Source organism: Pelophylax lessonae (genome assembly GCF_965119305.1).
Source record: "Pelophylax lessonae genome assembly, chromosome: 3".
In the NCBI taxonomy this organism is placed as follows: Eukaryota; Metazoa; Chordata; class Amphibia; order Anura; family Ranidae; genus Pelophylax; species Pelophylax lessonae.
Window position 1 is genome coordinate 438250347 of NC_138770.1, and position 13270 is coordinate 438263616.

Here is a 13270-nt window from a genome sequence, read left to right on the forward strand (position 1 = left end):
GCAAGAATATGGATTCATTACAAATCAGTGTTTTATCATTTTATCATCTTTTTGAGCAATGTTGGAAACTAGCTATTCATTGGTCGTATGTGCTGTGCCTCATTTAAAGTCCCAGGGCAAATAAATTGGTTGTATGAAGATATTAATGGAAGGGATGAAGGCACATCACTGGATGCACCAGGCCACATTCGATTTTGTTACGTTTTTTTTGCACTACATAGTTGATGGTAGATCTCAAGGAGATTGTACATATTGTCATATTGTCAGCCCAAGGTACGGATAAAGTAAACATCTGACAATAAGTGTACTGTCTTTTCATCATTGAAATAACTTCACATTGTTTGCCCGTTAAACTGGAAGTGAAATATTTTCATTGCTACATTAAGGGCAGGAATTGTATTTCTTCCATGCTGTTCTAACAACCACCCAATTAATAAGTGGTATTGTAAGCCAGAGGACAGGAGGGGCTTTCTTAGCTAAGCACACCCTTCTGCCTGCACGCCTGAGGTAAGGCAGATGGATTCCAGGAAGTAAATGCTACATGAATCATTTTCTTTATCCAAGATGGCTGCAGCTTTAAATGATGGGAGGGGGATGTTTTTCAGAGTGATTTCTTAACAAAATAAAGCATGAAGACGGATGGGTAAACTTGCTTTGAATATTAAAAAAACAATTAAATAGCATTTCTCTTTCGTTCATTGACGGACCCAGCGCTCCATATTCAGAACCATAGGGCTATATTGCCCCCTACATAAGTAGGACACTAGGCAGAAAAAACAAACTTGGCTATACCTATGGATTATCCTAGCTGGTATATGTCTCCCTCTCTGCTATCGGCCTCCAGTTTTTTCTGCCTAGTGTCAGGAGTAAGGCTTCTTGGTGGGATCTTTGGTTTTAGATTTTTTTGTCTTTTTGCATCCTTATTGATTTTTCTTCCTGTTTTTTTCCTGCGGAGATCTGCAATCAACTGCTGAGCTGGGGGACGGGCTGGATACTTAGATCCAGTGGTCCCCCTAGTCTGGCCATTGAGCGCATGCAGACCAGCTGCACACTAGTTTGGCCGCGACATAGCGCTATCAGACAGGGGCTAGCCAGTGAGTTAAACGCCCCTGCAGGGTCACATATGACCAGGAGCCTGGTCCGAGTCGCAGCGTTCCCCTGGCCGACAGCCCCCCACTTCGGTGGAGAGGGATTCTGTCTGGAGCAGTACCTGCATGCGTGGATCTGTGAATACTTTCCCCCTTCCCCCCCTGGCACGGTGTTGGGCGGATGGGGGTACCCCCTGGGATGGTTGGACCTCTGGATCCCCTTCCCCCACATGGGCCCCCTAGTGGTTTGCTGGGTTCTCCCCCTTCCATCCTGTTCTCCCCCTCCCTTCCCTTCATGGGTAGGCCTTTTGGGCTGAGGGGATTGCTATTATGGGCTGCGTGGGCGTTGTAACTGATTGGTGTGTGGTCTTCCTAGGGGTGAGTGATGGGACTGTTTGGGGTCCACATACCTGGTCCCCCCTTTTTTTATTGTTGTGGTGGGCCATTGCTCCCGCAGGGATCAGATCTCTCTGGTATATTTTTTGTGGTGTGGTGCACGATGGCCATTTTTCTGTGGTTTGGTCTTCTGGCACAGGGGCCATGTTTTCGGGGCCTATAGATTTCTCCCGAGCAGCCATTTTCTTGTGGTCTTGCAGCCATTTTTCGTTGGTCGGCCATGCTAATGTAATGCACTGGCACATAGCAGCGGTCATTGTTTTGGAGCGAGTGGCAGCAGACACTGCTCCTTGGCCTCTCCTCCATCTCCCTAGTGGATTCCCAAGCTTCTTCCCTTCAGGAGGCTTTGTGCAAATGGGACATCTGGTGCTTCTACTGCTGGTGACCGGCGCTCCTCTCGTGGGGGGTTCAGGCGCTGTATAGGTGGGTCCTCTGGCGGTGTTAAAACCTATTTGTCTGTGGGTACCCCATTTTCTACCTGGAGTCTCAGGAGCACATCTCCCCACCTGATCCTCTCCTGGAGGCGGCAGGTCCCTCGGGGTCTCAGGTCCCCATTGACGGTGGTCCTGGAGTCTTTTTGTTTCCCAGGTTGAGGTGGGCGTTTGGGCGTAAGTCTAGCAGGAAGTGTCCCCTGCCCTCTCCTGCTTTATCTGTCTCGTCAGATCCTGAATCTGGCTCTGCTGCTGTGGATGTGGCCCAGCCTGTGGGCCTGGAAGCGATGCTCCCTGATCCGTCCGATAGTGAGGATGACTCCTCCACAGCCACAGCAGCGCATGAGAAGGCGCTGGTGGATGCATTTATTACTTCAGTGTGTGAAACGTCAAAAATGGATGATGTTGCTAAGGCAGCTGTGGATGTGGCCATCTCCTTTGCCACTCACAATCCGTCTCGTTTGGCCAAAGCCTTCCCTTATCCTACCTGTTTTGACAAATTTGTCTACAAGAATTGGGAGTGCCCAAAAATATTTTGCTGTACAGTATCCCTGTGAGAAATCACTTCTGAAGAAGTGGACTGTTCCACCGGTGATGAACTTCCCTGTTTCCAGGTTGATTATGGCAACCATGATTCTGGTGGAGGAATCCCTGGCTTTTAGAGACCCAGGTGAAAGAAAAGCAGAGTCTGTGGCCTGCAACATGTTTACCATTGCCTATTTGGTGTTGCAGCCCGTCCTTGCCACTGCCCTGGTGTCCCAAACTCTGGGCTATCCTTTTTTGCCACGGTCTGGGTGGTAAGCAGGTTCCCCCTGCTTATGTTGAGCTGGTGGACCAATTGGTCCAGGGACTGCAATTTGTGTGTGATGCATCTTTGGACACGGCTCCCTTGCTTTCCATGCTCTCCGCTTCGGCAGTGGTGCTTCGGGTGTTTTATGGCTTAAGTGTTGATCTGGGGACCAAACCCCCAAGAACGCCCTCAATGATCTGCCCTTTCAAGGCAACCGTCTGTTTGGGGCTACCCTTGATGACATCACGGCGGAAAGAGTACTTTCCACAGTCTGGAAAGGGAAAGGAGCCTCGTCTTAGATGAGGCCCTTCTTTCTCAGCACATAAAAAGTTTTTTCATTCCACTGGGGCTGCTGACAAGGGTGATAAATCCTTCAAGTTCTCCCCGGGAGGCTCTATGCGACCCTGGTCTGCCAAGCCTAGAGCAGTTTTCTCCAGACCTGCAGACAAGGCATCTTCAGGATGAAGGTTCCCCCTCACCCATGTCTGGGGTTGGGAGGTGTCTTCACTGGTTTCCAGCCCCATGGTCCTCCCTAGTGAACGACAAATGGGTTCACCAAGTTATTCTATCCAGATACAAGATAGAATTTTGTTCCTGTCCTCCGGGAAAGGTTTTTTCCCTCCAATGTGCGTCTGCCACCTAGACGTCTGCAAGCTCTTTTCAGGGAAGTGCAGGACCTGTTGTGTCAGGGGGTAATCGTTCCAGAACAGTTTCAAGGGTTTTATTCAATCCTGTTTAGGGTCCCAAAAAAGGAGGGCAGGGTTTGTCTGATTCTGAACCTCAAGGCCCTGAATTGTTTTGTGCGGGCGCAGAAGTTCAGGATGGAGTCCATTCGCTCTGTGGTGGCTTCCCTTCATCAAGGGGATTTCCTGGCCTCTATCGACATCAAAGATGCCTAATTGCACATTCTGATGTGTGTCCGACACCAGTGTTTCCTCAGTTTTGTTGTCTGGTAGAAGCAATATCAGTTTTTGGCTTTACCCTTCGGTCTCACCCCTGCTCCTCGGGTCTTCACAAAGGTGTTGGCTCCCGTCTTGGCGTTGCTGCGTCAGCAGGGGATTGCTGTGCTGGATTTTCTGGACGACCTTCTCTTGCGGGCAGAATCCTCGTCTGCATTGATGGACCATATGGCGTTCACACTACAGACCTTACAGGAGTTCAGTTGGCTCCTGAACTACCAGAAGTCCGCTCTGACCCCATCCAGAAAATTGGATTACCTGGATCTGACTCTGGATTCAACACTAGCCAGAGAAACTCCAGAAGTTGCATTCCGTAATTCATCTGTTGCTATCCCACAGGTGGTCCTCCCTTTTGACTTGCATGTGGATGCTGGGCCTAACAGTGTCTACCATTGAGGCGGTACAGTTTGCTCAGTTCCATACGAGGCTCCTCCAGAAGGATATCCTGGACAATCCGATTCATCTGAGCCGGGAGGCCAGGGTTTCTCTGATCTGGTGGCTTTGATCTCCAGCTCTTCGTCAGGGCAAGTATTTTCTCCCTTTGTCTTGGACAGGGGTCACTATGGATGCCAGCCTGTCCAGGTGGTGATGTGTCTTGGGGCTGAGATCAGCTCAGGGGTGTTGGATGCTGGAAGAGTCCAGGCTACCGATCAATAACTTGGAACTCCAGGCGATCAGGCTGTGCCTGAAGCACTGGACGGAGCGTCTCCGGGGGCGCCCGGTACGGATCCAATCAGACAATGCTGCAGGGGGAGCTTATGCCAATCAACTGGGCAGTGCAAAAAGTGTGCTGGCGAAACTGGAAGCCCTAGGCATCCTTGGGTAGGAAGAAAGCCAAATGCCGACACTCTCCGTCGTGTACATTCCAGCCATGGACAATTGGCAAGCGGATTACCTCAATCGGCTGGCGCTGGACCAAGGGGAGTGGTCCCTGCATTAGACAGGTTTCATCTGCTGTGTCGGCAGTTGGGCACCCCGACATGGATTTCTTGGTGTCTCGGCTCAACAGGAAGGTTCCGAGGTTTGTGGCAAAGTCGCAGTATCCTCTGGCAGACGCCACAGATACCCTGGTGGAGACCGGGTCATCTGATTTATGCCGTCCCTCCTCTCAAGCTTCTTCCACGGCTACTGCGCAGGATTGAGTCAGATGGGCTTTCGGTCATTCTGCTGGCCCTGGACTGGTCCCGCCGATCGTGGTACGCCACCCTAGTGTGGCTGGATGCAGACGTCCCGTGGAGACTACCTCTTAGGGAGGACCTGATGTGCCAAGGGCCAATCTTCCATCCTGCTTTACCATCACTGGCTTTGACGGCTTGGCTATTGAGAGCCAGGTGTCAGTGATTCCGACTATTCTGAAGGCAAGGAAGTCTACCTCTAGGAAAATATACCATCCTACTTGGAAGGTGTGCATCTCATGGTATGAGTCAGTAGGCGCTCACCCTCAATCCTTATCAGGGGCTCAGATTTTGGCCTTTCTTTAATGCGGTGTTGAGCAGAAGTTGGCTTTGAGTATTTCAGCAGCCCTGGCCACGCATTCATTGGTTCGTACTTTTATTCAAGGGGTTCGGCGCATGTCTCCACCAAATGCGGTCTCCTTGCCACCATGGAACTTGAACTTAGTGCTCTCTAATCTCCAGAAGCCTCCATTTGAGAATATTTAGGAGATTTCCTTGCTTACGTTGTCACAGAAGGTGGCCTTTTTGGTGGCTATCACCTCTGCTTGCAGGGTGTTGGAACTATTGGCTTTGTATTGTCCTATTCCCTATATGGTGGTCCACAAAAATAATGTGGTTCTTCATCCATGTCTGTCGTTCCTACCTAAAATTGTCTCTGACTTCCATATGAAAGAGGACATTGTGTTGCCTTCCTTGTGTCCCAGGCCTTCTCATCCAAAGTAGTTTGCTTTGCAAGCCCTGGATGTGATTCGGGCGATTCGGGTGTATCTGACTGCAACTGAGTCTATTCGTAGGTCAGACTCTCTTTTTGTGATTATGGATAGTTGTGATCTGCTACTATTTCTAGGTGGATCAGACAGACAGTGATTTAGGCCTATTCTATCAAGGGAAGGGTTTTTCAGTTCCCTGTGATGGCGCACTCTACTTGGGCGTTTAGTGCTTTTTGAGTCTTCTGTCATTAGGTCTCAGTGTCGAAAGTTTGCAAGGTGGCCATTTGGTTGTCGGTGCACATTTTGACAAAGTTTTATAAAATGTGTTGGATGTGTTGACATCTGCGGATGCTTCCTTTGGACTCAAGGTTTTGCAGGCTACTGGTTAGAGGGTCAGTTCCCTCTTTGGGGGTGTGTTTTTTTCAGGTGGGGCTCCTGTTGTTCTTGTTGAGCTCCTGTTAACCGTTTTGGCTTCTTGGGATTAGCCTTGGGTTTTTTGTCCCACCCCTCATTTTTCCTTTTTGGCACTGTTTGGGGACATCCCTATGGTTCTGAATATGGAGCGCTGTGTCTGTCAATGAACGAAAGAGAAAATGGGAATTGTGTTACTTACTGTAAAATCCCTTTCTCTGAGTTCATTGACGGAAACAGCACTCACCCCTTCATAGAGTTTTTTATACTTCTGATACTGCTTGTTACTAAGCTGGAGGCCCATATAAGAGAGGGGGACTTATAGCAGCTACGACTGCCCATGGGCGTAGCCAAGTTTGTTTTATGCCTAGTGGCCTACTCCTGTAGGGGGGCAATATAACCCTATGGTTCTGAATATGGAGTGCAGTGTCCGTCAATGAACTCAGAGAAAGGGATTTTACGGTAACAAAAATCCAATTTTTCAGTTTGTGATGTTGTGATGTTAAGTTTAAGTGTGGGAAAGTGGGGTGCCTCACTGGGGATGAGAGTATAAAAGTGTAGTAAGTGGTGCAGGAGCCTGAAAATGTAAAGGTGAATCTTCTACTGCTGTCAGGAAACAAAAGGTGTTCTCCGACAAAAGACCGCATGGAGGGGAGAGTGGAATTTTAGGGTGAAATGCACAGATTATTATTATTATACAGAATTTACATAGCACCAACAGTTTGTGCAGCACTTTTCAATGAAGAGGGGGGACAGTACAATTATGGCACTTTTCCACTGCAAGTACCAGCTCGGCTCTACTCGGCTCTACTCGGCCCTGTTTGCTTTTCCACTGCTGGTACCGCATGGTACGGTGTTGGAACGGTTCGGTACGGTACGGTACGGTATGGTTTGCTTTTCCACTAAAGTAGTACTAAAGTTAAGTGGGTGGGATAACAACGGGGTGGGTGGGATTCTCTCACCAATCAGTGGCTAGTAGTGACTGCATGCAAAGGATTGTGGGATATGGTACCGGTTATGGTACCTCTTGGAACCACAATCGAGGTGGTACTGTTTTTGAGAGCCGTACCGTTCGGTTCCATGCAGTGGAAAAGCGCCGCTGTACCGTACTGTACCGAACTGTTCCTACACCATAGCATGCGGTACCAGCAGTGGAAAAGCACAAAAGCGAGCCGAACCGTTCGGTTCCATGCAGTGGAAAAGCGACATTACAATACAGAAGGGACAGGAGGGCCCTGCTCGATTGAGGTGAATTATACTTACTGAGGGCATTAAACTGAATGCGTGCAAGAATCCTCCAGTGCTGATGGGTCCCTGCACGTTTCAACTACTTTTGATCTAGTTCAGAAAAGTGCAGAACAGAGCAAGCATATTTATAAATAGGCTTTAAAAAATGCTGCCTGCTAGTGAGCATTTTCATCGTTCCATTTATGATTTCTGTAATTTACTCTTGTTTTTTTACCCTTAGAACCTTCTTGTGACTGGTGCTGTTGACTGCAGTCTAAAAGGATGGGATATAAGGACAATAAGGCAGCCCGTCTTTGAACTACATGGTCATAACTATGCTATTAGACGAGTCAAAGTAAGTTTGCATTTTGACAACTACTTGTTACTTATCTCTACAAATACAATTAAAAAGGATACACCTGCAAGGTTTTACAGCAGTCTTATCACCTGAAAAAAAAAATGTTTCTTTAGGTGCTCTATAATAATATACATATGTATGTAAAAGCCATATCTGTTTATCATTTAAGCAGGTTCTACTGTCTGTGTAGTAGTGCTGCTCCTTGGTTGTGCTGTAAGTCACTAAAAGACATTAGTTGACAGTTGGACTGGGCAACAGTTGTTTCCTAGGGATAAAATGACTGGACAGGCTTTGCCTGATCTGTACTGGCATACCAGGTTAGGCCAGTGCCTGGACCATGGCCGGATCTAAGGGAGTGCTGGGGTTGGCTATGCCCCCCCCCCATTTCAGTTGTGCCCCCCAGGCAACCCATGGACAATGTCCATCAGGAGAAGCTGCTTCTTGTGACAGTCTCAGCCCAGCCTGCACACTCATACCCCCTCTTTCCCTGCATGGACAGGAGAGTTGAGAGAGATCCATGTGCATCGCCTCCACCCGCCCTTCTCCTTCTGTATGCCCCGCCCACACTTAATTTCCCGGTCTGTACTGTGCTGAGAAGATGTGTGGACTGGAAATTTTCGAAACACTGCAGCCATGGTGGCTGCAAGATTGATTCCTCCTCCTGACCTCTGCACTATGACTGAACTCTCCATAAATTCCTCCCTTCTCTCCCCTATCAGTCTCCCTCCCCCTTTCTCTTCATGTCCAGTTAGCACTCTAGGGACAACTTTTTTTAAATTAAGGGATGGCTGACAAACTGATAGCTGGATAAACTGATGGCGTTTTTACTGACAAGTTTGTGATTCTTGCCCAACCCTTTAGGGTCTTTCCTACATGTTTTTTGGTCTCTGCAGAGCAATCTGCATTCAGATCGCTCTTCAGAGAGCATTTGACAGGCAGTGAGGAGGTGTTGTATCACCTGCTCACCACCTGCTTTAACTTCTAGAACCCCACACTAGTGCACTGCAACTGTGTGTCTAGTACGCAGTTGTGGGGTGCTTGCAGAGCAGCTCCATTCACCTAAATGGGACATGGTAAGCAGGAGCTTTGTCCACAAAAAACATTCTGCCATGGACATAAACCAAAATATCACAGTGGCAGTGTGTCTACACCTCAGCCCTCTTTTGCCAACCATCTGTAAATTTATAGATGGTTTGAAAACAACAGGAACTTTTCCCCTGTCCATAAATGTCTGTGAACTAGAGAAAAGTACCTGTAAAAAATCCCCTTGTCATCAGCTCTGAACTGCGCATGCACAGTTCTGGAGCGAGCCTATTAGAGAACTGCCAGGCTCGGCCTCAGATCGGGCAGATGAGCAGGTCCAGGTGTGCGCCTGCATAGTGACATTATGGCACTTATCGGGCGTGGCTTATATTCACACGCCCCATTTCACCAGTTTAGGTCGAGCCTGACAATTCAGTAATTGGCTGTCTCCACAACTGCGCATTCACAGTTCAGAGCTAGAAAATAGGGGATTTTTTAAAGCCTTTTTATGCCAGCCACCAACCAGTGGTGAAGGTATGTGCAAAGGGAGAACTCTGCCAGACCATGATGCAAAGGGCTATACTCTGCTATAAAGGGGGACTCTGATGTAAGGTGGGACTTTAGTAAACATGGATGTATGGGGGGACTATGATGTGAACGTGGTGCTCATTCTGACTGCTATACACCTATATGTTGTTTCGTTTACTCCTAACCCTTGTACTCTGTACATTATGCATAGATATACATAGACCTGACTAAGGTGTTCATTGTCTTCACTGTTGCTGGCTTTAATGACATTATTCTTTAAAGTAAGCTAAGCCCATACATCAGTCATTTGTTTTTTTGTTCAACCAGCATGTTGAAAAAAAAAAATGGCTCAATTTCCCCATCCACCCACTTGACCCTGCCCTGGTAACCAACTGTAGTCCTAATGATTCCGACTTCTGTATACTGTCCTGCTGACCTCCCATCCTCTGCCTCCGCCTGACATTTTTTACTGCACCCCCACATTAAACCGGCTAGATCTGGCCTTGTCCTAAACTTTTTAAGCACACCTGCCTTCTCCTCCATTTCTGTCTCTGGCACAAGGTAGCATGAAAGGCACTGTGAGAGAGTTGGGTCATGCATTTGGTGTCCAACTGCTCACTTATTACTGTTCCTCTTTCTCATTCCAAGTTGGCAGTTTTTGACCAGATTTCAGTAAAATACAGAGAAAAAAAAACAAAGGAGATAACATAAAGCAAGCATATGAAGATGGGAAAGTTACACAAAAAAGAAGTAAATCATTAAGTAAACAATTCATTATATGGCGCGTGGGCCTTGGCCCTGAGCGGCCGCATATTTGCGTTCATTAGTGCAAATAGAGCTGTGTCTAGAGCGCGCACCCTGGTTACTGGCAGCTAACAGCTCCCAATCGCCGCTTGGGATCGGAAACTTTACGATCATGTGACTGCCATGACAGCCAGTCACAACGGTCACATGACCATAAGCCCCATCTCCCAGCACTCTAAACCCCTTAAAGGACCAGCAGACGCCCGCTCCAAGGGGTTACAGAATACTTCCCAAAGGGAAATTGTTGCACACACTTAACAAAGACAACACAAGATCACAACAATAAACTGAACAAGATACAAAAAAACACAACAAAATTACCAATAACAGCCATTAGCACCAAATAAAACAAATAAAAGTGATTGTAAAGTCAAAAATGTACTTTATGTATTCCAGTGTATTCTGCTGCTACCAAAGTAAATAATACTTACTTACCTCTCTGATGGTGTGGCATCATCCAGAGCTTGACCTTCAGCTACCTCACCCTTCGGCTACCTCTGCTAATTCTACCTCTCAGGGTGCCTTCATATCTGAGTAAAGTAATTTTCAGGCATTTTTATTTGAATATTTTGCAGGCGTAAAGAAGTGTATTACTGTACAAGTGTTTTGTATGTGTACTTTGGCTTCAGGTGTTTTTTTTAGCTAATAAAAAGTACTAGGGGGAGGAGATTATTTGAGGTGGAGAGCTGCTGTTTGGCAGAAAATGCATGACCAAGCACTCGTAAAAGGCTCAGGTCACACATTTTCAGGCATTGAAGTGCTCCAATCTACCTAAAAAGAAGCATATGCACTTTTTTGAGCGACAGGCATTTTGCTACATGCAACAAGATGCTCAGGTACAAACAGGGTCCTTTGAAATGAATGGATCTTGTAGTGCATCTGTGAGCTTCAAGCTACAAAATAGTCAGGTGTGAATAAAGCCTCAGGATTCTGTGAGAGGCAGAGATACTGACTGGCAGCCAATCTATGCCTCTGCTTTACAAAGATCCACACTGCAGCTTGGCAAGTTGGAAGTGAGAGTAAAACAGCAGCTGTCAAACTCTGATGAGGTCCCACTTCAGGAGGTGGGGCAACAAATTGAGTAGTCAGATTGCCATTTTAAATGTATAATTTTGGTTTATGGCTCAATCAGATGGGCACTGAGACCCGTCCTCCATGCTGAGCTGCTTTTGGATGCATCTGCATCGACCTCAGGGCTTCACATGTCAAAATTTGACATACAGTCAACAGTGGGTGAATTAATCCTAATGCACAGTCTCTGCTTTTAGATCCGTGCACCAATTATTACTGACATGTAAAATTTTGACATATGACTGTCTGTGCAGTTACTGCGTCTGCATCCACTTCTATAGGGGCTGCCTGCACATAGCTCTGAGATGGATGCGCACAAAACAAAAAGTGGCTCAGCACAGAGGATGGATCTCTGCATTTGTCTGAAGAGGCCCTTAAGCCCATGTTCAGATTGGTCTGTTTTGACATGCGATTTGACATGCCAAATCGTATGTCAAATCGGAGCCAATTGCCGGCAATAGCACTGTCCGAATCGGTGTGACGCCGACTTTGAGGCACCCCACCGATTCCCAAAAGTAGTTTCTGCACTACTTTTGGCGACTTCGGGGGGGGGCGCAATTTCAATAGACATCTGTGCAGGAACCCCCGAAGTCTGGCTGAAAATGCCGGTTTGAAATTTTAAACTTGCCTCAGTGTAAACGTAGGCTTAAAAGTGGAAGTAAACCCTCCTATCATTTTAAAGCAAGGAAGCTGCCATCTTGGCATTTGTTTAACCACTTTAGGACCGCTCACTGTGCTGCTACTGCGGCACAGCAGCCCCCCTGGGTCCAGCAACATAGACCTACGTCGCTGGACTCCTAGTGGTCTTGGCGACTGTGTTTAGACACAGCGGGAGTCAGGCCGAAGGAGGAGAGGCGGCGATTACCGCCTCTCTTCCCCGATCGTTGGGGAAAGTGTAAGAAGATCCGCCCACTTGTGTAAACAAAGCAGGCGGATCTTCTCTGTGACAGACAGGGAGAGATCACAGGATTCAGCATAGCTGAACCTGTGATCTCTGTCTGTGTCACAGAACTCCCTCCCCCCACACGTCAGTAAGCATGAGGCATACATTTAACCCCTTGATCACCAACAGTGTTAACCCCTTCCCTGCCAGTGTCATTATTACAGTAACAGTGCATATTTATAGCACTGATTACTGTAGTAATGTGACTGGTCCCCCCAAAAGTGTCAAAAATGTCAGTTAGGAGTCCGATCTGTCTGCTTCAGTGTCACAGTCCCGCAAAAAATCGCAGATCGCCGCCATTACTAGTAAAAAAAAAAACAATAAAAATGACATTAATCCTTCTCGTAGTTAGTAAACGCGATAACTTTTGCGCAAACCAATCAAAATATGCTTAATACGATTTTTTTTACCAAAAATATGTATCAGAAAACAAATTGGCCTAAAATGTTACAAAATTTTGATTTTTAATTTTTTTTTGGGAATGTTATATATCAGAATGTGAAAAATATTGTTTTTTTTTTTTCAAAATTGTCGCTCTTTTTTTTTTTCAAAAATTAAAAATCGCACAGGTGATTAAATACCACCAAAAGAAAGCTCTATTTGTGGGAAAAAAAGGATGTCAATTTCATTTGGGTACAGCGTCACACGACCACGCAATTGTCCGTTTAAAGTAATGCAGTGCCGAATCGCAAAATATGGCCTGGTCAGGAAGGGGGTAAAATCTTCCAGTCTTAAAGTGTATAGAAATACGCTCATTGAGAATTTTTTTGTCAAAGACATGTAGCTAAATACATTTTGACCTAAATATATGACAAAAATCGGATATTTTTTAACTGTCAAAGTAGAAAATGTAAATTTTTCGCAAAATTTTCGCTGTTTTTTTATTAATATCACAAAAAATAAGAGCAGAGGTGTTCAAATACCACCAAAAGAAAGCTGTTTGTGGGGAAAAAAAGGACGTCAATTTCGTTTAGGTACAGCATTTCATGACCGCGCAATTGTCAGTTAAATTCGCGCAGTGCCAAGTTAATCTTTACCTGCCATGATGCGGCACATGTGATCAGTTAGGACGCCAGCCATTGCATGGTTTGACAGTTTTGTTGAGAGCACAACCAATGTGACATACCCAGCACGTGCCAGGAATTAACGTATATACTCGAGTATAAGCCGAACTGTTTCAGCATGTTTTTAATGCTGAAAAAGCCCCCCTCGGCTTATACTCGAGTCACGGTCTCACCTGTTCTCCGGTCAGTGCGCATGTGCCCCTGCCACTCGGGAAAGCCCATACACGTTCGGCTATTCCCAGGCAGACGATGCATGCACGGTGACATGTTGGCGCCGTGCAGCGCCATTTTT

At 46.7% G+C, this 13270-nt stretch overlaps 1 protein-coding gene across 1 annotated transcript in view; it reads left to right on the forward strand.

Annotated features, from left to right (window-relative positions):
• Window positions 1-13270, forward strand: part of PEX7 (peroxisomal biogenesis factor 7) — a 387996-nt gene that overhangs the window by 193498 nt on the left and 181228 nt on the right. Inside the window, exon 7 of the mRNA XM_082250007.1 lies at window positions 7429-7542. Within this exon, the coding sequence (XP_082106133.1) occupies window positions 7429-7542 (114 nt within the window). The remainder of the gene's footprint in view (window positions 1-7428; window positions 7543-13270) is intronic.